Below are 26,277 nucleotides of genomic sequence, written 5' to 3'. Positions count from 1 at the left end.
TTTCTATTTTCATTTAGGATTATACTTAACTTTGCTGGGTAAGTTATTTTTGGCTGCAACCCCAGTTCTTTTGCTCTTCGATATATAGTGTTCTAAGACCTATGGTCTTTTAGTGTAGCAGCTTCTAGATCTTGTGTAATTTTAATTGTGGCTCCGTGATATTTGAATTTTTTTTCTTGTTGCTTATAATATTTTATCCTTAACCTGGGTGTTTTGAAATATGACCATGATATTCCTGTAGGTTTTCATCCTGGGATCTCTTTCAGGTATTAATCAGTGGGTGTTTCCTATTTCTACCTTCCCTTCTTGTTCTAAAATTTCAGGGTAATTTCCTTTAATTATTTCTTGCAATATTGGATCAAGATTCTTTTTGTGATCATAGCTTTCAGGTAGTCCTGTGATTCTTATGTTTTCTCTTCTTGATTTGTTCTTCATATCAGTTGTTTTTCTTTTAAAATGTTTCATATTCTCTTCTATCTTTTCATTCTTTTTATTTTGTCTTATTATTTCTTGGTGTCTTATAACATTATTTGCTTCCCTTTGCCCAATTCTAGTTTTCAAAGAGTTGTTCTCTTCCTTAAGATTCTGGATCTCTTTTTCTAGTTGGTTGACTTTCTTTTCATAATTTTCTTGGTTTTCTTGGATTGTTTTTATTTTTTTTCTAATTTTTCCTTGATCTCTCTTATTTGATTTTTAAAGTCTTTTTAAAGTTCTTCCAAGAACTCTTTTGGGGCATATGGCCATCTGACTTTACTCTTTGGGGCAGGAAAGGCCTTTTTTTTGCTTCAGTATCCTCCTCTGAAATGGAACCCAGGTCTTCTTTATCCCCACAGTAGCTATCTATAGTTGGGTTCTTTCTCCTTTGCTTACTTATTTTGTTATTATTGTCACCTCTAGTCCTGAGGTGTGGGGGATAGTGCCCCTGGCCTCAGGTCTTTCTTATTATTATCTTTTGAGCTTTGTGCAGGCCCCAACCTCCGCACTCCTTTCCCCCTCCAAGCCATAGCTAGGGTCCCCAGCCACATTATTCTGGAAATGCTCTTGCTCCCTGAGTAACCCCCAGTGGCTATAACCTTCAGTTTTCCCCTCTGGCCTGCAACCAAAACCAAGAACTCAGGAACTCAGCTATCCTTTAAGTGCCCACAGCCAGCAGCATCCCTGCTCCGCTGCTTCTGCACTCAACAGTTGTGTGCTGGTTCCTTCTTGCCTTTACCCACAGACTGGGACCTCATCTCAGCAGCACAGCTATACCTGGTATGCCTAGGCTGCAGAGGGTCCCTCAAGCTTCCCCTGCTCACATGGCTGACTCCCACACTGTCTGTGAGGTGAGAAGTCCTTTTGGCTGAGGCTAAGGCTACTTCCCAATCCAGCTGCCCCCAGGGCTTGTTTGTTGTTTCAGTGGAGATAACCTGGAGGTGTTTGTACTTCACTCCGGCCAAACTTCTGTCCCTGGGGTCTTTCCTCAGATCTCCTGTTTTCCCAAGAGGACCAATGCTCTGCCCCAACTCGTGTTTATTTTTACCACTCTATGTTCATCTTGAGGTGCTATTTTGTCTTGTTTGTGGAGGAAATCTGGACAGCTTGGAATTTTCTGACCCACTCCACCATCTTCCCGGAATCCCCCCATATTTGTAATTTCTTGTAGCTTGGTAATATTCCATTATATTCATGCACCACAATTTGATTAACCATAACTCAATTGATGGACATCTACTTTGTTTCCAAAAAAGTGCTTCTGGATCTGCCTCTTGGGTTAAACAGACCAGGTCTAATCCCCTTTCCATGATAACAGTGCTTTGCATTGCCTTGAAAGCACCGTTATGTTCCCCCAAAGTCTCCTGTTCTCTGGGTTAAACATCACCATTTCCTTCAGCTGAGACTTTGTTTTCCTATCCTCTCACTGTCTCAGTTACTTTTTTCTGAATATTTTCCGGTTTGGTTAAGTCTTTTCTAAATCTGCGGTTCCCAGAACTGAACTCCAGCTGAACTCCAGGACTGCTGTGGTGGAACTATTCTCTTGCTCTTTCTGGACTCTGCATGGCACTACATCCTACAGGGTGTCCCTAAAGTCTGGACACATAGATAAAATGCATATTTTGAAATATTTGGAATATTAACAGACCTTAGCCCCCTTGACTGCTTTTTCTGGGGTATGCTAAAGGAGAAGGTGTACTCAATGAAAATGACAGAGGCAACACACTTGATTGAACACATAAAGAGTGAATGTGCTAAAACTGACAGCAATGTGGAGTTATTGCATCGAGTTCATGTGAATCTTGCAAAGTGCGTCAACCTTTCCATCACAAATGATGGAAATCATATTGAAAATGTTATTTGTTAAAATTCCAATTAAATAAAAGGTTGTTGAAAATTTCATTCATTTAATTTCTTGAAAATACGCATTTTTGCCTATGTGCCTAGACTTTAGGAACACCCTGTAGAATGGTATCAGCTACTTGGTCATCATATTGCTGACCAGATTTCACCAAGACCATTCCTTTAGCCATTTCTGCCCTGTCCTGTCAGTGTGAAGTTGAATTTTTAGATACGAATGTAGAACTTTATAATCATCTCTATTAATTACATCCTCTTTGACTCAGTCCATCATTCTCGTCTATTAAGATCTTTTCCTATCTGAACTCTGACTTCCTATGTACTAGCAATCTTGCCTATTTCCATGTCATCTGAAAGTCTGACAAGCACTCCATTTCTACTTTCATCAGTCACAGTTAAAAATGATGATCAGCACAGGACCAGTGACATGTCTCTATGTCACTCTACCGGAAATTTCCCTCGAATTTGACAGGCTCCCATTAGGGACTACTCTTTGGGTCTAGTTATTCAAGCAGTTCCAAATCCACTAAACTGGGGAATCTCTAGATTAAATCTCTTCACCTTACTCCCAAACATGGAAGAAGAGATGTTGTCAAATGCTTTTCTGAAGTGTAAGTATATTAATCCTACAACTATGCTGTCTTCTACTTACCTACTTCATTTTGTAAGTGATGACAAATCATTTCTTTAATAATGTGTTCTAAAATTTCACCAGGGATAGGATTTGAACTCAGGAATCTGGGGCTTTGCAGGCTTTATCTAGTTGTTTCTCTTTTATGAAAATTGGGAAAACTTTTGCCCTCCTTCAGCCTTGTGCCACCTCTTTCATTCTCCACCATCTTTCTTTGTTTTAAATTTAATTTAATTTATTTTTTGGTTACATTTGAAGTTTTTTGCTGTGGTTTTAAGTTCCAAACTGTCTCCCTCTTTCCCTCACCATCCTGCACTAAAGAAGGCCACAATTTGACACAGTTACACACACCCCCACACACATACCCACACCCATACCTCACTCCCCACATACCCCTCCCCCCCCACAAAATCATACTATGCATACTTCTATTTATCAGTTCTTTCTCTGGAGGTGGATAACATCTTCTTTTGTGGGTCCTCTGTAGTTGATTTGAGTATTTATAACACTCAGAATAACTTAGTAATTCAGTTTTTCTTTGAACAACATTGTTGTTACTGTATACAATGTTCTCTTGGTTCTGTTCATTTCACTCTTCTTTAGTTCATGCAACTCTTTCCATGTTTTTCTAAAATCAACCCGCTCATCATTTCTTACATCACAGTAGTATTACACAACAATCATATACCACAACTTGTTTAGCCATTCGTCATTTGATGGGCATCCCTTCAGTTTCCAATTTTTTGCTGCCACAAAGAGAGCTGCTATAATATTTTAGAACAGAGAAGTTGTTTTCCTTTTTCGCTGATCACCTTGGAAAACAGACGTAATAGTGGTATTGCTGGATCAAAGAGTGTAACAGTTTTATAACTCTTTGGGTATCTCCAATGATCTTTCAAAAGTCATTGACAGAGGTTTATCAATAATGTAGGCCAGTTTTCTCAGAGCCCTATCTAATATAGTTCTTTCAAGTCTGATCAGTTGTGCTCATTGAGAGCAATTAGATGCTATTCGACCATTTCCTCCTTTATCTTGGATCTCCATTCACCGCTAATCATTTCTATCCTCCCCTCTCTGGTCCAAAGACCATTCTCCTTAGAAGAGAATATGCTGTACTACTTCTAATAGGTCTCTAATCTCCACATTCTCTCATCCTGGGTGACTATTGTTTATGACCTTCCATAAAGTCTAGAATGCCCAACATGTTGAGAGATGTTCCTTTAGGTCTCAACATTATATGGGTACCAGTATAGCACATAGGCCATCCACCTTATCCATCTGTTACCTCTTGCACTTACTATAGAATGGGTCTATCTCTTTGATCTTAATGGTACAATGATATTTTTGTTATTGATAGTATAGTAATACTCTTTGCTTCTTCATGCATGTATTTTGTTGTTTGTGACATTCTGTAGGTGGTTTACATGTACTATGCATCTTTCCATTGCCTTTTGGGTGACCTACATTTTTTGATTCTCTAAAGATTGTGGTATTTCATAATTCACAGCTATAAAGCATCACTGGAAGGCTATTGGTGTTAATAGTTGAGTTTTTGTTTTAGGGAGAAGGCTGGGGTCCTAGAAAGTGCTTCATGGTTTTCCAAGGGCAGTATGTGCTGCTCCTCTTCCTTTTGAATTCTAGGCCCAGCTCATTGTCCTGAAGTATCTGTCCAAGATACATGTATTGATAGACTAGCTCTAAGACTTGTCTGTCCAACTGTATATATAGCCTTAAGGTATTCTTCATCTGCTTAGTTTTTCTTACATGGATATTAGAAATCTTAGGTGGCTGTGAATTTTTTCATGGAGGTTTTGCAATGTTCCAGGGCTTGCTGCAGTTGACACAATGTCACCCACTAACAGGAGTGTATACAGGACCCCATCAAGTATAGGGAATCTGGTCTCTGTTTGACCTCTTTGTTGGCATCACAGATGCCTTTCTATTCTCCCTCTGTACTATTGACCAGCTCAATTGTTATCTCTATGTTGCTGATTCTCAGATCTACTTAAATCAGCTCTAACATCTAACCTCCAGATTCTTATTTCCTCTTGCTCATTAGATACTTCAAACTAGATGTCCTATAGGCATCTCAAGTTTAACATGTTGTAACCAGAATGGACTTTGTTTTCTTTGAATGACTCAGCTTACCTCATTGAGCTTCCCTGGACACTGGGGCTTGCTCTTCCGGGGCAGGAAGCCCAGCGACCATGCCAGGAATCAGAGGACTTCCTGTGTGATGAGTCATGGCGCTGGCTGAGGGGAGGTGTGTTAACCTGGTCTACGCTAGGGGGAAGGGCCAAGTCAAGAACCAATCGGCCCTGGTCATTCAGGCGGTGCTTGATGATGTCAAAAACTCTATAAGAGGGGAGAGGACAGCTTGAAGATCTCTCTTCCTTTTCCAGTTGGAGCCAGAGACGCCTACAGCCGAAGCTGAGCTGCCGGTAGCAGAGCTGACTGGAGGCTAGTGGGTAATCTTCTTACCATAGAGGGGAAGCATGTATATGATTTTGCCTTATGCCATCTCGCTTCTCTGTGGCCTCCTGGTTACCCTTGTGAGGCGGACTTATTGGGCCTGGAAGCTTTTGATGAAAATATCAAAATGGGGATGCTGGTTTGTGGGCTTGTTACTGTGGAGTGTAAGTACATGCTTTAGTTCTCCTGCCTTCTGCTTAGAGTAGGTTCCGAACCTTTTAGGCACATATGAGATTCTCTTTGAAATCATAAATTCTGCCTTCCTAATATACATGTCCAAACCTGAATTTATCACCTTTCTCCCCAAATTCTTGCCTTTTCAGACTTCCCTAATACTGTGGAGGGTACCACTATCCTCCTAGCCATCTAACCTCACAACTTGGGTGTCATCATCGGTTCCTCATTCTCTCTCATCCCTCATAGCCATGATGTTGCCAAGGTCTGTTGACTTTACCTTCATCACATCTCTCACACATTTGCCCTTTTCTCCTCTGACCCGGCCACCATCCTGGTGCAAGCCCTCCTCACTGTACACCTAGACTAGGGCCATGGCCTATTAGTTGTTCTTCTTGCCCCACTCCAGTCCATCCTCCACTCGGATGTCAAATTCATCTTCCTAAAGTATAGGTTTGATGGCCATCCCCCATCAATTCCAGTGGCTCAAGAAGCTCACAATCTAATGGGGGAAACAACATGTAAACACCTGTGTCTTTTGCCGTTCTTTGTGTCCCTGGCTCTTAGCACATGGCTTGGCTCATGCTAGATTACTAGATACTTAATAAATGCCTATTGACTCACTGACATCTTTTATAGCAGTGACGCATCTCCCTGTTTTATTCTTCATTTCATATTAACAATCAAAGGATAATTGAACAAAGTCAGCTCTGTTTTGGTTTCTAAGGAATCTTGTATGATCTTAACATTTATAGGAAGGAGAAGAGAGTCTTTAAGACTACATTTTTGTTCAACAAATTAAATGCTTTTGGGGTGGTGGTGGGTATTAAATATTATTATTCTATTATTTGGGAGTCATATTACATATTATATATCTTATATTGTATTATTATTATTATATATATTTTAAAATTTTAATGTTCTTTTAATTAACAGAAAATTATTATCTCTTCCTTTAAGGAAAAAATAAATCTTTTGTGACAAATATGCATAGTCAAACAAAACAGATTCTCCCATTGGCCATGTCCAAAAATATATGTCTCATTCTGTACCTTGAATCCATTACCTCAAGGTCAGGAGTTAGATAGCAGGCTTCATCTTGGGTCCTCTGGAAAGGTTAAATTAAATCTTTCAAAGTCATTTTCCTTTACAACGTTGTTGTTTATAAATTGTTCTCCTGGTTTTGCTTACTTCTCTCTGCATCAGCGTATACAATCTTCCCAGGTTTCTTTGAAACCTCCCCTTTCATCATTTCTTATGGTAAAATAGTATTCCATTACATTCATATGTTATTATTTGTTCAGCAATCAAATAAATGCTTATTTATAGTGTCATGGTAAATAACCATAGCTCATGCTCTTGAATACAGGTCAGCAGAAACTTTTATTCAGGAACACAAAATTCTTTAAGAAAGAAATCTCCCTGATCAGAACTTGAAGGAGATTTAATATATGTATATACATATATACACGCACACACATACATGAATATATTTGTATATATACATATATGTATATATGCACATATATGTATATGTGCATATATACATATGCACACATGCGTACATATAAATGGAAAAATAAGTAATTCTCTCTGCATTCACCTGACAAGCATACTGATCTGCATGTGTTCTCATTGTGTAACTTTATCATTATTTAGCCTATGACAAGACGATCTGCTTATCAGCTTAGATGTGAGGACCAGGGTGAGGAGGGTTTGTGCACTTGTTCCAAGAAATATGTATGACTCCTCTTTTTTGGTGGAATGGAGGCCAGTTTCTAAAATGGCATTTACTCATGTTAAAAAAGAGAAAAAAAATGGTCTTCTTTCTCTTTGCTTCTTTAATAGTCACAAAAATAGATAGTGGCTGAGTGGATAGAGTGCTAGGCAGGAAGACCTGAGTTCAGATCTGGCCACAGCCTTAGCTGTGTGACTTTGTGCAAGTCACTTAACCTCTATTTGCCTCAGTTTCCTCATCTGTAAAATTAGGATAATAATAAACTCCTACTTCCTAGAGTTGTTGTAAGGATCAAATGAGATAAATCAAAGTACTCAGCACAGTGACTGGCATTAGTAAGCATTATATCAATGTTGTTATTGTTGTAGGGTTTTGATTTTCAGTCACGTTTGACTCTTCCTGGTCCCACTTGGAGTTTTCTTGGCAATGATACTGGAGTGGTTTGGCATTTCCTTCTCCAGCTCATTTTTACAGATGAGGAAACTGAGGCAAACAGGGTTAAATGACTTGCCCAGGGTCACACAGCTAGTCAGTGTCTGAGGCCAGGTTTGAACTGAGGAAGAGGAGTCTTTCTGACTCCAGACCCGGCACTCTGTTCGCTTTGCCACCTTGCTCTGCTTATTCAAATCTTATCTATTATTTTTATTAATAAACAGGTCAGGTTCAATTAAAATCAACAAATATCTATTAAATTCACTGTATGCCAGGCACCATTTTAGGAGGTGAGAATGCAAAGACAAGAACAAAACAGTCCCAGCTCTCAAGCCCTTAACGTTCTTTGGGGGACGCAAAAGCATATGCAAAATAATGCAAAACAGTTTTGAGAGGGAGAGAGTGTTAACTAGTACAAGCATCTTGAAGGACCTCATAGATGAAGTGGCATCTGAAATGTGTTGGGAAGGAAAGCAGTGAGTAACAAGGATGCCAAAGGGTGGGGGTGAGAGCCAGGTCATCCCAGATCTGGGGGAAACTGCCTGTACAAAGGCTTGAGGTTGAGAGATGGATTGTCCTGTAGGGAAACAACCACTAGGCCAGTTTAACTAGGGTGGAGAGTACATGCAGGTGAGTCACAGGAAATAAGACTAGAAGGGTAGGTGAGAGTTGGGTTATGGAGGGGAGCAGTTTTAATAACATGACTTATTTTCTCACTTTTGTTTTTCTAATTTGGGGTTGATTTGGGTCTTTGTTATAAGGAGTCAGTGGTACAGATAACTGATTTGAAAATGAGAGGTATCTAGGTGGTGTAGTGGCTAGAGCACTGGCCCTTGAATCAGGAGGACCCGGGTTCTAATCTGACTTCAGATAGTTACCAGGTAGAATCACTTAACCCCAATTGCCTCCAAAAAAATAAAAGAAGTTGATTCCCAAATAAGTCATTAGTCATTTAAAAAATTAAGATCCAATTTGTCTGTGCTTTGTTATATTATCTGCTACTTGTTACACCCTGTGCTTCCCGAAGAATACTTCAGTATCAGTGCTGGTAGAGGTCTCACTTCTGTGTACTCCACAAGCCTCTGAACTTTTTAATTTCTTCCCCCTGAGCCATATTTTTCAACATATTTTTCCACTGCTCTCCCCATGTCCATTTTAATACCAAAGTCACGGAAAGTCAAATTATATATTGAATTAATTCAGAGTATCTTGTTGAATTCTTTATAGAATTTTTCTTCCTCCTCGTCTCCTGCAGCAGATTACAGCAGATAAGCTGAATTTATCTTTAAGGTGCTCTTTTCATATCTCTTTATCATTTGCACCATAAGTGGGAGACATGATCAAATGTCTCACTAAATTATTCTTATCAGTGCTTTTGGGTGCACGATGAAACCAGTTCTTTTATTCCACAGTCCAAGGAGAACTCGTGAGCCAAGCTTCAGTTTATCTGCAATGTGTTTATAACTTGTGGTTTCACTTATAGTGAAAATGCTAGTATTTATGATTCAATTTCTCAAGGGTTCTTAACTTTTTGTGTCCTGGACCCCTTTGGAAGTCTGCTAAAGCCCATTGACCCCTTTTCAGAATGATGCTTTTAAATGCATAAAGGAAAATCCCTAGGATCACAAATCAAAACAATCATACTGAAAAACAGCTATCAAAATTTTTAAAAGTTCATGGATTGAAGTTTAAGAGTCCCTGCTTGTAGTATGTTGACTTGTTGGTCCTTAAAGAAGGTTCTTTCATTTAGAGTGCCAACAAGATAATGGTCTAAAAACATAATTCTTAGCATCTTCTGCTCCCTTCTTGGCTTTCTGCCACTGTCATGGCAGAAGGCCTTGGAGCTACATAGAACTGGAGGCTATTCTATAATAGTCGTAACGATAGCCAGCATTTAGTTTATATAGTTCTTTAAGGTTTGTAAAGAACTTTACAAATATTATTTCATTTGATCCTCACAACAACCCTGGGAGGTTGGTGCGGTTATCCTCATTTTACAGATAAGAAAACTGAGACAGAGGTTAAGTGACTTGCCCTCTATCCACTATATCACCCAGGTGTCTAAGGAGCATGGAACCTTTCCCTGACTTGCAGCTTAAACCTCCTTTATATGTTGTTAATTCTGTTAGAATATGAGCTACTTGAGATTAGAGGCTGTCTACTGTATCCTGAGGGCTTAGTTAAGTGCTTTGCATAATAGTAAGTGATTAATAAAATAAAGGCTTATTCATTCATTCATTCATTCATTTTTTTGTTTGTTCATTTCATGGGTTGTCATGGCCGAAGAAGGCATTATTTAGTGGCCATCCAACTGGTGAGGAGCCTTGCCATACCTCACTAGGCTATACTTGGGACAATAGACATAATCAGTCCCTGAGATGATACTTAAAACCTTTCCAGAATGGTAGAATCTGAAACTTATACCTCATTGGAATAACCTTGGAAAACCAAGAATTACCTACATGTCCTGATGAAGCATTGGAGGTAGCACGTTTGTGATGGTTAGAAAGGACAAAGCCGGAATTAAGTAGTTCAGCTTTCTCACCACCGTTTATCATCCTCGTACTATTCACACTGAGCAGTAGCAGGCAGTCCCGTCCCTTCTTTGTTTCTCATCTTGACCCCAACAGAACTGAATAACCTCTTTTTGTTGTTCTTGTTATTCATTGCCAGACTCACTTACTCTGGGCTTGAGTGTTTCTGACACTAGTCTTAGAGGACCATGCTACCATTTTGTATTCCTTCTAAGTTTCTCGCTTATGCATTCTGCATTTGTCATTTAGGAAATTTGAGATGGTTAAAGAACTCCCTTTTCATCCACATTGGTCTCTTTAGGCAATTCTCCTTTTTCCTCCTTATCAGGATAACTTTTTCTTGTATCTTCAGAATCTCATTTCTTGAGTGCTTCTCAGCCTCCCACTTAGGTTCTCCTTATTTTAAGTCCAATGCACCCTCTATTATATACCTTACTGCATCTCAACCTTGAAAAAAGTCTAATATTGTCATCACTGTAGCCAAGAGGTCTTTACTGACCATATTGGACATATTCTACAATGTGCGGGAAGGACTGGATGGGGAGGATTGGAGGTATGGAGGCCAGGAAAGAGACCCATTGAGTTTACTTGCCAAGATTTACTAGTGAAGTCTTTGTAATGCCTTGGTTTATTTCATGGTTTTAGATGATGCTTCTGTCCTCCCAGCTGTTCCCTCTCTTCCCTCACCCCCCAACTTCCAGTGCTTCTCATGAAAAATTCCATAAGGTTTTTTTTCTTTTCTATCCCCTGAACCTCAGAGCCTTATCTTTGCTAATGTTTCTCAGTTCCCTCTGGGTCCTTACCTCTTGCTATCCCTCATCTAGCTGGACTCAGGCAAGAGTACATTCAGAGCTCTGAGCAGCAGTGCCTTTCAAAGTCCCTCTCAAGATCACAGAATAATTTTTGAGCTGGAAGATATTCAGCCCAATACCCCTTTTGTGGTAGGTGAAGAAATTGGGGTCCAAAGAGCCAGTACTTTGAACCCAGTTTCCTGAATCTCAGCCCTAGATCATCATTCAGAGAAGAACCTTAGTTCTATCTCCTTGCTGAAGGGTCTAGATTATAGTCTTTCTTACTTCAATACTTTTGGGGTCTCTGTTTTCATCTTTGTGGATTCTCCCTTCAGAGCTTCATCATGACCCTCTATGCCTCAGTAGACTTTTATGAGTAGTTGTGATTAAAAAAAAAGGCCTGGTGGCCAACCTCTAGCTGAAGAACCTTAGCGAGCTTAAGTAGACTGGTCCTTGGACAACAGATGAATAGTCAGTCACTGGGTCCATGAGTGAAGCCTTTCTAGGTTGGCAGGATCTGCCAGAGGTTGTGTCGTGGTGACATAAACCAGAAAACCTAGGATCACCTGCCATGAAGAGGAGAACTTCAGAGGAGGAATCGAAAGTATTGAAAGTTTCTCATCCATTTAACACTTAAATTGAGTCCCTCTTCTTCCTTTCCTTCCCTCAGAGTGGTCTCATCCTGCTTATGTACCAAGGAATCTTTCCCTTTGTACTGCATGGAGAGGATACCTCCCTGTTCTGGCCACCAAATTTGTCCTTGAATTAATTAAACCATCCCCATCTCCTTCCTTTCCCTAAACTCTTCAATAAGCTCAATGAGAGAAAAAAGCACACATATTTTTTTTTCTCTATAGAAAGAAATAATAATTCTGAGTCAGATAGTGAGTCAGGAGCAAGAACTGGCAAGGAACACTCAGAACCTGGTAATTACTTCCATAAACCACCACTGAGAGTCTTTCACAGCTGCTGTGGCATTTCCTCTTTCATTTGGGTGTGAAAAGCTGAAGCTGAGGTGGGGGGTGGTGAGAAGGGTAGGCGAGAGGAAGAGGCTGGCTCCCCCAATTCCAACTTTAGACCGAGACACTGGAGGTAGGATTTTGGGGTCTCTAAAATATGCACAAAGCTGGGACCTAGTGCTAGGTTAACCTGCTACGGTAGTTTTTACATGAAATCTCTAGTGACCTTGGGCAGGGCATAAGTAGTGGGAGTTTGATGCATGGCCGGAGGATCACCAGATCTCTGAGCAGGTGGAAGTTTGGACACCATCTAGTCCAGCATGCACTTAAACAAAATCCCCTCTGCCCCAACCCTGGCCAGTAGTCATTCAGTCTCTCAATGAAAACCTGCAGCAGTGGAAAATCTACAATCTCCTGAGGCAGCCCATTGAGCTTTTGCACAGGGCTGGTTGTTAAGGAAATCCTCCTATGGAGCTGAAATCTGTGTCTCTATAAAGTCGAACCATTGTTCCTACTTCCTACTTTCTTCTTTTGAGGCAGCTAGGTGATAATCATAGAGTCAGGAGGGCAATCAGGGCCAATGTTACCTATCAGTATACATGTCACCCTGAGAATTCTTCAGCTTAAGTCTCTGAGCTTCCTAAAAACACAAATACACACTGGCACAGGTCATACTTTAAGCTGTTCTCAGTCTTGTGCCTTAAATGGTAGAGGAGTAACTGATAGAGAGGGAGGGAATTAGGAGGGAGAAAAGAATATAGAATAAGATAGAGGACAAGGAATTCCAAAGACCAATTTCTGGAAAAGCTTGACACTTTTCTGAGAGCTGTCACAGGCTCAGATCAAATAAAGTGCAGTGGATAGAGGACCAGCCCTGGAGCCAGGAAGACTCACCTTCCTGAGTTCAAATCCAGACTCAGACACTTAAAGTTCAATATGATTCAATGAAGTGATAAGGCAACCAAAAAATGTCTAATGTGATCTTAATAATAAAAGAACTTAATATAAGAACTTCTTTAACAGCTATATGGGACAGATAGATGGTGCAATGGATAGAGCATTGGGCTTGGAATCAGCAAGACTCATCTTCTTGAGTTCAAATCCAGCCTCAGATACTCATTAGCTGGGTAACTCTGGACAAGGCACTTAACCCTATTGGCCTCAGTTTCCTCATTTGAGCTGGAGAAGGAAAGGGCAAACCATGCTAATACCTTTGCCAAGATGGGGTCATGAAGATTTGAACACAACTGAACAACAATTACAACAACAACCATTTAGACACTTGAAGAGAACCATTGAATCGGGAGACACAGGTGCACTGACTCTCTGTGTCCCAGAGAAGGGTGTGTGGGTAGGTTGACCAAAAGGCAGGAGGAATAAATCAGTGTTGGAGAGGTCACAGGCGAAGGGAGTTTGAGTGGGGAAAGTTTGGGGTGAATGAAAGAGAGAAGATGATTAAGGAAGAACATCGTAGATCTAAAGGAAGTCCAGAGAAGAGTAGCAATATAAAGACCCCCTTTTAATATCATACAGTTTTGCAGATCCCCTCCACATAAGTGCTATATTATCAATATCCATTGATTTTTAAAAATGATAAAACTACTATAAATTTAGTCATGCTTTCAAATTAATTGGCATTTCATTAATCACAACATAAATATTTGAAGATAGGGATACTTAACAATGAGACAAAATTTATTCAGTCTATAGAAAATATGTTTACAGATTAGTAGACCCTTTATAATACCTCCTCATTATACCTCCCCATCCCCTCTTCTTCCCAGCAGTCTGCATGGTCCACTGATCTAACTTACAAATGAGGAAGATGAGGCTGAGGGAGTTGAAAAGATTTTTCCAAAATCACATAAACAGGAAGGGCTGGGATTCAAAGTCAAGTCTTCATAGAACTGGAGGGGATCTCAGAAGCTATCTGCTCCAGCCTCCTCACAATGAGAACCAGGGAAGTTAAATGTGTTTCTCAAGATTGCACTGGTAGAAAAGAAAGTGTCAGAGGTAGGATTTGAAACCAAGTCCTTGAACTATGGAGGCAGAGCTCTTTTCATGCTTCATCCTTCTTAATCTTGCAGTCTTTAATGTCTTTTCCAGCTCTGGCATTCTATGAAATCATGTATCTATAAGCACTTTGAAAAGCACAAGGTATTTCTATGGATATAATCTTTATTGGGCTTGTTACTCCATGAGGTGGTTACTCCAAGAAGTTGGAAACTTCTGTAATAAGATTCATAAGAAACAGGGTGGTTTAGTGGAAAGAGTCTTAGAGCCAGAAGACCTGAGTTAAAATGTTGGCCTTAACATTTACTTTCCATCCTGGAGGAGTCACTTAATTTGTGTAAGTATCCATTTCCTTATCTATAAAATTGGGAATAATCATTCTTCCACTACCTGCTTCACACAGGCAGGATAAATGTAGTAGATAAATCCCTGGAAGCTGTGTGAGGCACGAAGAAATTCGGTGACTTGCCCAGGATTACACAGCTAACGTCAGAGGAGGGACTTGAACCAAGACATTCTTGATTCCAATTTTCTTCTTGTTGGGAAGAAAATTATTTCTGAAAGTGCTCCAGGAATAGGAGCTTTTAGCTCCTATTAGCTCTTAGCATTCATTCAACAATAATGAATAAGGCATCTACCCAATTCAAGGCCTCATGCTAGGTGCTGGGGATACAGAGATAAACAGCATAGTCTCTAACATAAAATTTAGATAATTTGTTATTAAAGACATATTCCTATCCAATGAGATTAGTATCAGAACAAGAAAGACCATAATTTTCCTAACTAGAAGGAACATTTGAGATCATTTTTTAAAATTTCTTTTTTGCACTTAATAGTATTTTATTTTTTTTCCAATTACATGTAAAGATAGTTTTCAACATTCATTTTTGTAAGCTTTTGAATTCCAAATTTTTCTCCTTCCCTCTCCCCTTCCCAAGACAGCAAGCAATCTGATATAGGTTATGCATATACAATTATATTAAAATACTTCCACATTAGTCATGTTGTGAAAGAATCAGAACAAAAGGGAAAAACTACTAGAAAGAAAAAAAACCCAAAAAAGTGAAAATAGTATGCTCTGATCTGCATTCAGACTCCATAGTCCTTTCTTTGGAGGTGGATAGCATTTTCCATCATGAGTCTTTTGGAATTGTCTTAGATCATTGTGTTGCTGAGAAGAGCTAAATCTATCAAAGTTAGTCACTGCACAATGTGGTTGTTACAATGTTACAATGTACAATGTTCTCCTGTTTCTGCTCACTTCACTTTGCATCAGTTCATGTAAAACTAGGTTTTTCTGAAATCTGCCTGCTCATCATTTCTTATAGCACAATATTATTCCATTACATTCACACCATAACTTGCTCAGCCATTCCCTAACTGATGGGCATCCCCACAATTTCCAATTCATTGCCACCACAAAAAGAACTGCTATAAATATTTTTGTACATGTGGGTCCTTTTTTATGGAGATTATTTTATAGAGAAAGAAACTGAGGCCAAGAGAAGGGAAATGATTTGCTCAGTCACAAGTTAGTAGCAGAGTCAGGTTCTGGACCCTTGACATTGTGCCGTGCCATGGAGGACAGCAATGCAATAACCCCCCTCTTGGTGTCCCCATTAGAGACAAAATCTTGGGCTCTATGGCTCTCACTAGGGTGTCTGATGGTAGGTTATAGGGGGCTTTCTAAGGTTCTTTAGCTTCAGAGATGAAAGGATTTTGTCTCGAGGGTGGAAGCACATTCAGCCTCTTTCACAATCAATGAGTTGGTCATTTTGAGGCTGGTAATAGGTGGCCTTCAGAACTTTCTGACTTGAGCCCCCTGCAGTCAGCCTTGAAAGAAGGGCCACCCTCTACATCTCAATCCCTTTCTCATAGAACTGGAGGATAGGGGTGGGAGAAGTGACCCACAAGATCAGCAGGCCCCTGATAGATTCTGATGCCTCAATTCCCATTAGAGTAATAACATAAGAACCTCTCACCCATAGATTTCATGTATGAAATCACAGCCTGAAAAAAAATTCAAAAATTCAATGGCTATTCTTCACCTCCCCATTCTTTATGTTTTTAATCTCTGCATATCAACTATTTGGAGGGCTTTATACATTGGGTGCACACACAGGAATTTTTAACTCACTTGGAGGAAATCACATTACCTCTCTGGGTCTGATTTTACCCATCTATTAAAAGGAGGGGTTGGCTTAGATTCTCTGACGCTCTTTATAGCTCCAAATCTTATGAAATGCTTCTCTGGGTGTTTTTTCTTTTAAAATAGATTTTTATTGATTCCTGTTATCACAGTCATTTCTGGATATACTGCCAGCCCCATGCCTGAACTTCTTTATACAAAGAAAATCAGTCTAACAACAAGAAATGATCCAATGTCCTTGTCAGATAATGCATCCGATATTATGCTCCTGGAGTCTGCTGTCTCCTGGGAAAAGAGATGTTTGTTTCATTATCTGTTTCCCAGGAATGGTTCTGGTTTTTATGATTATTCTTTTCATTTCCGTTATTGTTATCTTTGTGTTTATTGCTCCTCATGTTCTGGTTATTCCACTCTGTATAAGTTCATATAAGTCTTCCTATGTTTCTCTGAATTCCTCATCTCATGATGCACAATAATATTCTATCATATTCATCTACCATATTCGTTGGGCTACTCTTCAATCAATGATCCCTACCTGGATTTCTTTTCCCCTTAAATGTCCTATTCAGAGAGCTGAACATGGTGGCCATACTCATGTGGCTCTCTCTGTTGTGTGGACTGAAGGCTTCTCTAATGGGAAATATTGTCCCATCATTAGAATTTTGTTCCTTTGGGTTCAGTGCTTGTCCCCTCTTAAAATTCAAACCCTGGGAGAGGTATACACCTAGATTCCTTCATACCTCCTATTCATTTAATTTTATTGGATTTATTACAATTAATTGAATTATAGTTACAATGAATTACAATTAATGAATTTATTACAAAGGAAAAATCAACAAGCTTTGGCAACAAATTGGATATGGAGAGTGAGAGACAGTGAAGAGTCAAGGATGACATCTAGGTATGAGGCTGAGTTATTGGGAGGATGGTGGTACCCTTAACAGCAATAGGGAAGTTAAGAAGGGGGTAGAATTTTGAGGGGAAGATAATGTGTTCAGTTTTGGACTTGTTGCATTTAAGATGTCTATGCATATCCAGTTTGAGATGTCCAGTAGGGATTTGGAGATGAAAGACTGGAAGTCAGGAGAGAAGTTAGGGCTGGAAAAGTAGATTTTGAGAATCATTAGCATTGAGGTGATAATTGAATCCATGATAATTGAATCCATGAGAGGATATGAGATCACTAAGAGATAAAGGGACAAGATAAGGGATAAGATCAGTAAAAGATAAGGGGATAAGAGAAGTTCCAGGACAGAGCCCCATAGGATATCCAAAATCAATGGGTGACCTGGATAAAGATGTAGTAAAAGAGACTGAGAATGAGCAGTCAGGCAGGTAGGAGGGGAACCAGGAGAGGATTGTGTCACAAAATCTAGAGATAAGAGAGTATCAAAGAGAAGAGGGTGATTGACAATGTTGAAGGTTGCAGAGAGATTAGGAAGGATGAAGTTTGAGAAAAGGTCACTAGATTTGGCAATTAAGAAATTATTGGTAACTTCGGAGAGATTACTTTCAGTTGAGTGATGAGGTTGGAAACCAGACTGCAGAGAATTAAGAAGAGAGTGAAAGGAACAAAAATGGAGGCACCTGTTGTGGATGGGCTCTTCAAGGAGTTTAGCAACAAAAGAGAAGAGAGATATGAGATGATGGCTACTGGAGAATGGATGAATCAAGTGAGGGTTCTTTGAGGATATGGGAGACAAGGACATATATTTGTAGGCAGTAGGGAAGCAGCCAGTAGGCAGGAAGAAATTGGAGATATGAGAGAGTGGGGATGATGGGGGTGCAATTTGCTGGAAAAGGTGGGATGGGATGGCATCATTTTTTCATGTAAAGGGATTGACCTTGTCAAGGAGAAGGACGTACTTTTCATGTGCGACAGGGAGAGAGTGGAAGAAGGCATCTGGGTGATGTAAGATGAGCAGGGGGGATGAGATACCTCTCAGCAAATGGTTTTAATTTTTTCAGTAAAATGTGATGCAAAGTTCCCAGCTGAGAAGGTGGGGGGAGGCAGAGCCTCCATGGGAAGTTTAAAGAGGGATTCAAAGGTTTGGAAGAGCCACTATGATGAGTCGGTTAGTGTATTAATTAGGTTGGCATAAAAGAATTGCCTTGTAGGAGTGAGAGCCTAGTTGAGTCAATGTAACAGGAATTTGTAGTGGATCCAGTCAGGACGGTTTCATGATTTTCTCCAACTTCATTCAGCAGCACTTGTGTGGATGATGGGAATGACCCAAGGCAGGGGATTTGCTGGGCAAATTTGGTGATAGAATAAGAGGGCGAGAGACTCAAGAGAAGAGGACAGTGTAGAGTTGAACTGGTTCACCAAGAACTTAGGATGGGCAGATATTCTTGGACAGGGTTTTCCTGGAATCCCTCTCAAGAAAAAATTCCATTGTATAAGTGGCTCCCTATTCTGCCTATAGGTGAAATCCAATGTCCCCTGTCCCCTTAGGAAATCCCAGGCCCTTGAAGCTACAAATTGTGAACACTTGTGTACCAAAAAGAGAAAGTGTGAAAGTTGTCTCTGTGACTACAGATTTTAACTCTGACTCATACCTCACTTGTTGCTCCTCCTTCCTTTTGTAGAATTGTTCCTGAGCTCTGTAAGATACTCTGTTCTTAGTTCCTTCATCATATCTCTGCCAGAATGGGGATGAGATATAAAGCATTTGAATGGAATTTAGGAGTGTTGAGTTCTAGGATGTTGAGGTGTTCCCTGATCTCCCCCCCAAAACCCACCCTTTAAAGCCAGCTCCCACTTGTTCTTCTGCCATGGGCAAGTTATTTGCCCTGTCTGGTTCTCACCATCATCCACAAATTCCTATTAAGTGTCTAAGATGCCACAAGTTCAAGGCAGGCAGAGAAGTATGAGACAATGTCTGGCCTCAACATCTTTATGTCTAGTCGGAAAAGGAGGACACACACACTTACACACACACACACACACACACACACACACTCACACATATGTATAAAGAGAAAAGTAAAAGTGTGTGGGTGGTGCCAAATGAGGGGTATGGACAATAAATTCTGTGAGGATTTGGAGGCGGGAGAGAGCCTATAGGCCAGTATGAGTAATGGGATTTCAGTGAGATCCTATGATAGCCCAGGGTCAGAATCTTAGGGGCTTTTAGACATGATTGTATTTGTCCACTTTATTTTACAGATGAAGAAACTGTGGCCCACTGAGGGGAAGTGGCTTGCCCAAGGTCATACAGACAGCAAGTAGCAAAGCCAAGATTTGAATATCCTTTCCTTGTTAGTGGTGGGGGAGGGGAAGGGAGTAGATAGTGGAGGGAAAGAAGGAAGATTTTTGATGATTAAAAAAAAAAAAACTTAAAAACAAAACAAAGGCAGGTCTTCTTATTCCACATCCCGGGCTCTTAAGATGGATAGAATTAAAACAACTGGAGAACACATTTCAGGCTTTCATTGAGAATGGTGTGAACAAAGGTTTAGAGGCTGGAATGCATATGGCATGTTTAGGAAGCCAGTAAAGGGATCAATTTTGCAGAATCATATGTGGGTCAGTTTTGTGAGATAAGGTTGGTTGGGGCCAGATAGTGGACGGTCTTGAGTTCCAAATTAAGGAGATGGGATTTTATCCTGTGGGCAAAGGGGAGCTATTGAAGTTTTCTGAGCAGGTGGGTGATGTGATCAAAATATGCTGTGTGAACACATTGGACAGGTGATGATGTATAGTAACTAATATTAATGAGTTCATATTTACTGTATATAGTACTTTACAAAGTATTTATATAATACTTTCCTCATGACGATGTGAGACAGGTAATATAAATATTATTATCCTCCTGGAGTGGTTTTTCCTTTGTGAAGAAAGGTTTTTCTTTTCCTTTTGACTCTAGGTTAGATACTCCAATTTTCAGATACTTTGTAGGTCAGGATATATTTGAAACCATAGCTCCCAAACCCCTACCAATGAATTTATTTTTACTAGTTAGACAGAGGTCATAGATGAAAAAGGAAGTGAGGAGAACATGACAAGAAAGCTGTTGTAACTTTACCCCATCGTAATCCTCTATTCTAGGCAAATGGAATTGGTGTTGTTGAGTCCTTGCAGTCAAGTCCTACTCTTTGTGACCCCATTTGGGGATTTCTTGGCAAAAATACTGGAGTGCTTTGCCATTTCCTTCTCCAGCTCATTTCACAGATGAGGAAACTGAGGCAAACAGGGTAAAGTGACTTGCTCAAGGTCACACAGCTAGTGAGCATCTGAGGCCAGATTCGAACCTGATTCACAGCTCGGTGCTCTAACCATTGCAGCACCTAGCTGCCCAAACTAAAACAGAATTGGTAGAGAAGGCTAAAAAGGCCATGGTATTTATCATATTTCCCCTCACTCACACACCACATCTTGATCTCTTCTAGGTTTCTCTACACTTTTTTCCCCTTTAATTTGATCATTTGGTCTAGACCTGTGGATACAACTGTTCAGTGAACTCCTTGTTCCAGATCTCCCTCTATAAATACAGATCGACAACTTAGCCTCTCAGAAAGTCAGTTGCCTTTTGCACTGAGAGATCTAAATAACTTGGGCTAGTCATATAGTCAGTATTGTCAGAGGAGAGATTTGAATCCTGGACTTTCTGACTCTAAGGCCAGTTTTATATACTATAGCACACTGACTATGCTCATTTTACAGATTGCTAAACTGAGTCCTCATAGGGATTAAATAACTTGCCCAAGAAGAAGAGCTGGGACTGGCATGTGAGTCTCCTGACTCCAAATTTAGTGCCCTTTTAGGACCTAACTGATGGGGGAGGCTAGTTAGGAGTCTTTTGTTGTAGAATGCAGCTAGCATCCAGTTCTTCCTGGCCCTATGTTCCAGAGGGAGGCAGGCAGGCAGGAAGAATTAGGAAGTTGCTATTGGTAAAAATGATTCCACAACTTGGCACAAAGTCATTTGTGATTAAAGGATGCTGTGGCTATTTTGGTCCGATGGGCTTTAGTCACTTCCTTGGCATTTGCCGCTTGCTTAGTTTGTCAGCCAGTTTTTTTCCTGGGTTACTTGGGGACATGTGGTGTACTTGTTCAGGATCCTCTTGGCCCTAAATTGGGCTCCAGGTTGGGGGGTCCCATGTAGGATACAGAAATCAGAGTCAGGTCCTCTGATCTTGACTGTCCTGAGCTTAGAAGGGGAACCATCCATCACCCTCAATTTCAAGGCTTCCACATGCATCAGTAGAGAAGTTGGCTGCTCAATTGGTAGGCTCTGAATGTCAGGAAAGGCCTCTTTGACCTCAGATTTCTCCTCCATTATCTTTTCTTCTAGTGCCTGAAATGCCACTATTAGAGATTCATTCCTCTGGGCTGAGAATTCATAGTATTTATAGAATCTATGTTGGACTTCAAGAGACCTTATCTAGTCTAACCCCTTCATTTGATAGATGAGAGAACAGAGGTGAAGAGAGGTCTGGTGATGTGCTCCAGGCCACACAATGAACCAACAATAGATTCAGGGAATGTCTCCTTAACCCTGGCCTAGTTCTCATTTGAATATACCATGTTGCCTCCCTTGTCGTTTTAATATCCTAACGATCTGAAAATAGCATTTTAAAACAGATCGACTCCAGTCTGGGGCTCTCACTTTACACAGCTGTACGTAGTGGATTCTAATTTCAGATCCTGTAGACAAACCAAAAATGGTAGTCATAGAGGAGGATATGATGGAATTGAAGAATTTCAAAGTATTTCTGGGTCCTGATTGTGTTGGGGAAGAACAGATAAGAAGGGACAGAGCAGGAAATGGTTACCTAGGCTCGGTAGGGTAGTTATGGGTCTTTTCTTTTGTTCCTCTCACCATGGCACCCTGTTGGATTCTCTCTACTGTACTGACCTCTCCTGTTTCCATACATTAGCACAGTTGGCTCCTCTCTTCCCCATTCTCCCATGCCTAAGGGCCATTCTCAACTTTTCTCCACATCTTGACATTCTTCTGTTCCTTCAAACAGCATCAAGCAGTGGATAAAGCATTGGGTTTGTAGTCAGGGTTTCTAAGTTTGAATTCTGGCTCTGCCATTTATTACCTATGTGGCCTTGGATAAGTCATTGACCCTCTCTCAGCCTTCATCTTCATTTTCACATTCATCTTCATCTGTAAAATGAGGAAGTTGGACTTTGTATGACCTTCTAGCTCCAAGAATCTATGATTTGATAAGGTTCAGAGAGATCATTGAGAAGGCTTTTGCCGTTGTTGAGGTAAGAAGTGATGTGTCTGTGTGAGTAGAGAGAAAAGAAGAACAAGAGAGATCTTGTAAGGGTAGAAATGACAAGATTTGAACAAGAGATTGGATATGTGGGTGAACATGAGGTGCTCAAGGTGATACTGAGGTTGCAGGGCTGGGTTACTGGGAGGTTGGTGCCCTTGATAGTGATAGGGAAGCCCCAAGGATGAGAGGGTTTGGGGTAGGGAGGATAATGGATTCTGTTTTGGATTTACTGAGGTTGAGATGTCTATAGGACATTTGGTTTGAGATGTCCAAGATGGAGTTGGTGACTAGCTTGGGAGAGAGAGAGACTAGGGCTGGATGTATAGATCTAGAAATTATCTGCATGAAGATAATTGAACCTGTGGGAGCTGATTAGGTCATCAAGAAAGATAATAGAGAGGGAAAAGAGAAGAGGGCCCAGGATATGGCTTTGGGGAATACCCATGGTTAGTGGGTGCAACATGGATGAAGAACAACCAAAGGACACCAAAAAGGAGGGAGTGGACAGACAGGAAGAGAACCAGGTGATAGCAGTATCATGGGCCTCAGTTTCCTCATCTGTAAATTAAGGTGGTCTGAATGGATGACCTTTAGGCCCCCTTCTATTTCTAAATCTATGTCGTGATTATAAGATCGTAGACTAAAAACAGAAAGGGCCCTGTGTCATTACAGGTGAGCACATTTGAGTCATAGAAAATATATTCGCTTATAGACGCAGAGATGAACAAATTTGCAGGCTGTTTCTGAAAACTGAGAATGTATTTATTTTAGAACATTGGTGGAAATGTGTCTGATATCTAGACTGGAGGGCACAGGTCTAGGGAGCTTAATTTACATCTAGATAAATTTCTCTGAATAATGAGATGGAAGTTAAAACATAGTGTCAGTTACCCCAGACCATCCTGAATGGCCACCACCTCTGTGCTTCTGTTCCCTCCTCTATAAAATGGGGTCACCTGCTTTTGGACAAGCAAATGTGAAGGGCTTGGGGGTGGTATAAGATGCTGGAGAAAAGTAAGGGATTATTATGAAACATATAACTATGGGGGATGTATGGCATCTGCCCTTGCATATGGAAAAAATGTGACTCCAGCTGAAAAAGTTAAGCCAATGAATGAGATAAAATATCACCTGCCTCATTTTCTTATCAGAGGACTGCAGTTTAGCTGGCACAGTGGGGAGGAGATGGCCAACTGGACCAACGGGCCCTCTAATGTCACGGAAGACAGAGCATTGCAGAGCAGCAGTGACACCAGCACCAGGTACAGACCCAGCTGCAATTACAAAGGAGGGAAAACAGTCCAAGTGGGTTCTGTTCTGAGCTGCTCCCCTCCACCCTGCCTATCCCCAGAGCTGTGCTCCTGCAAAGAAACAGGACTGCCCCAGGAATTCAAATGAAATCACGTCCTTACTCTGGTGGCAGGATGCTCCTCTTCTTGTCTTCCAAAGGATAAGGGTTGGATGGGCTTGAAGAGGGGTGTGTAATTTCAGTCCTTAGCAAAAAGGCAAAGTTAGTGGTTTGACTTGGTTTCCCCCCAATCATCCCTTTTTGGTTATCTTTCTGGCCTTTCATGGTATGGTTCCCATGCTATCCTCTCTCCTGCCCCAAGACCTTCCCAACCATTTCAGGTTCCCACTATCCTGTATTGTCTCCCCTTCCACCCATGTAGACTTGCCTTTAGAAAAGACTTTGATATCAGTAACCTTAGCCTGAGTGTCACTCTGAGTCTCCGTGCTCCCTCCCCAAGGGGTTTGTCTTTTCAGTCTCATCCAGATCTGGGTTAAAATCCCACCTCTGATGATTACTACCTGTGTGGCCTTGGACAAGTCACCTAATTTACTTGGCCCTCAATTTCCTCATTTGTAAAATGGGAGGGGGTGGGTTTGGAATAGCCTCTGAGGACACTTCCATCTCTGAATCCATGATCCCATGGAAAGAAAAGCTCTATCTTCTAGTAATGGGATTTAAAGTACCACTGAGCAGATGGGAGAAGGTTGTTTCCCATATCCCTGAGGTAGAGGAGCCCCCTCCACCCTTGTACAGGGCTGGCCGTGGAGGCTACAGAGCCTTCCTGATAGAGGAAAAAACCCTCAGAGCTAAGTGTGCCTTTCCTTGGTCTGGTTTCCTACCTGATTCTATAATTAGTAAATAAGTGCGATGTGTATATTTAGGAGTCAATTAAAATTTAATTCTCATGGAAAGGATATCACACTCAATCCTGAATGCATTATGGGGAATTTGTGCTTAACAGACGAGTTGTGTTCGGTGGAGATGCACATCTTGGGGAGATGCCAGCCGAGCTGTGTCAGGGAGATGAATCCAAATATACTATACCATTTATTGCTGGTGTCTGCAAGCAAGAGGTGGCTTGTATATTTCTGTTGCACTGGGGAAAAACATGAGTTTTGTTTGTGGTTAATTTTTAAAAAAGGTTTTATTGATGCTTTCTGATTTTATATCACATTTGTTTATAGTAAAAACCCTTCCCTCCTCCCAATCCTCAGTTTTCCTTTGTAACAGTGAAAACCAGTGAAGCCAGACTGTCTATGATCAGTTCTGACTGCATATATAACATCCTATATCCACAGTCCTTAGAAGAAAATTGTATTAGAGCTGTGTGTTTCTTCATCTCTTCTCTGGGGACCAGACTGGGCATTATTAAGTATATAGCACTTACTTTTGTTTTATTTTTCTTTTCATTTATACTATTAGAGTTGGGGTGCATATTGTTTTCCTGATTCTATTTACTTCACTCTGCATCAGTTCACATAAGTCTCCCAAAGGTTCTCTGAGTTCCTCATATTTGTAATTTCTTACAATACGATAATATTCCTTTATATTTGTATTCCACAGTTTGTTTAGGCATTCCCTGATTGATAAATACTCACTGTGTTTATAGATCTTTACTACCACAAAAAGTGATACTATGAATATTTTGACATTCCTTCCCTTTTCTTTCCTTCCTTTCTTCCTTCCTTCCTTCCTTCCTTCTCTCCCTCCCTCCCTTCCTTCCTTCATTCTCTCCCTCCCTCCTTCTCTCCCTACCCCCCTCCCTCCCTTCCTTCCTTCCTCCCTTCCTTCTTCCCTCCCTCCCTTCCTTCTTTCCTTCCCTCCCTCCTGACCTCCATTCCTTACTTCCCTCCTTCCTTCCTTCCCTCCATTCCTTCTTTCCTTCCCTCCCTCCTGACCTCCATTCCTTCCTTCCCTCCTTCCTTCCTTCCCTCCATTTCTTCTTTCCTTCCTTCCTTTCTTCCTTCTTTTCTTCCTTCCTTCCTTCTTTCCTTCCTTCCTTCCTTCCTCCCTTCCTCCCTCTCTTCCTCTCTCTCTCCCTCTCTCTCCCTTTTCTGTCTTTTCTTTCTCCTCCCCTCTTCCTTTTTCTTCTTCTTTTAAATGTTTTTTTATTGATGCCTATTGTTTTTACAGCAAATTAGTCCTGTATACATACCTGTCCCTCTGTAACAAGAGTTAGACGAAACCAGTCAGCCTAGCAACCTAATACTATGTATTCATCTTCTTTCTCCTTACTCTCATCCTGTCTCTCTCCTTTCTGTTCTTTCTCACTCTCTGCAAAATAATTTACTCAAGACTGCATTGTGACAATATGGTGTAGTGGGAAGAGAATTTGATTTGCCATTTACATCCTGGCCTTGCTTCCTATAGGATCCAGGGCAAGCAACTTCATTTCCCTGGGTCTTAGTTTCCTCATCTAAAAAAATTGTTGGTTGGTGTTGGGGGTTCCTGCCAGCTCTAAAACCTAGGACTCTATATGGAATTCAGGACTGCTAGATCTGTTCTGCCTGGGTTGTCTGTGCTCTT

General features: G+C 40.7%; 1 protein-coding gene across 2 annotated transcripts in view; it reads left to right on the top strand.

The window, feature by feature from the left end:
• The window catches only part of ST8SIA5 (ST8 alpha-N-acetyl-neuraminide alpha-2,8-sialyltransferase 5), a 132,991-nt gene that overhangs the window by 15,641 nt on the left and 91,073 nt on the right, over positions 1 to 26,277 (top strand). Inside the window, exon 2 of one of the 2 annotated variants that reach the window (XM_036756058.1) lies at positions 23,612 to 23,722. The exons of the other annotated variant lie outside the window; for it this stretch is intronic. Within the exon in view, the coding sequence (XP_036611953.1) occupies positions 23,612 to 23,722 (111 nt within the window). The remainder of the gene's footprint in view (positions 1 to 23,611; positions 23,723 to 26,277) is intronic. 2 annotated transcript variants of the gene reach the window in all.

This window comes from Trichosurus vulpecula, chromosome 1, assembly GCF_011100635.1.
Source record: "Trichosurus vulpecula isolate mTriVul1 chromosome 1, mTriVul1.pri, whole genome shotgun sequence".
Lineage (NCBI taxonomy): Eukaryota > Metazoa > Chordata > Mammalia > Diprotodontia > Phalangeridae > Trichosurus > Trichosurus vulpecula.
This window is presented reverse-complemented; position numbering and strand designations above follow the sequence as displayed.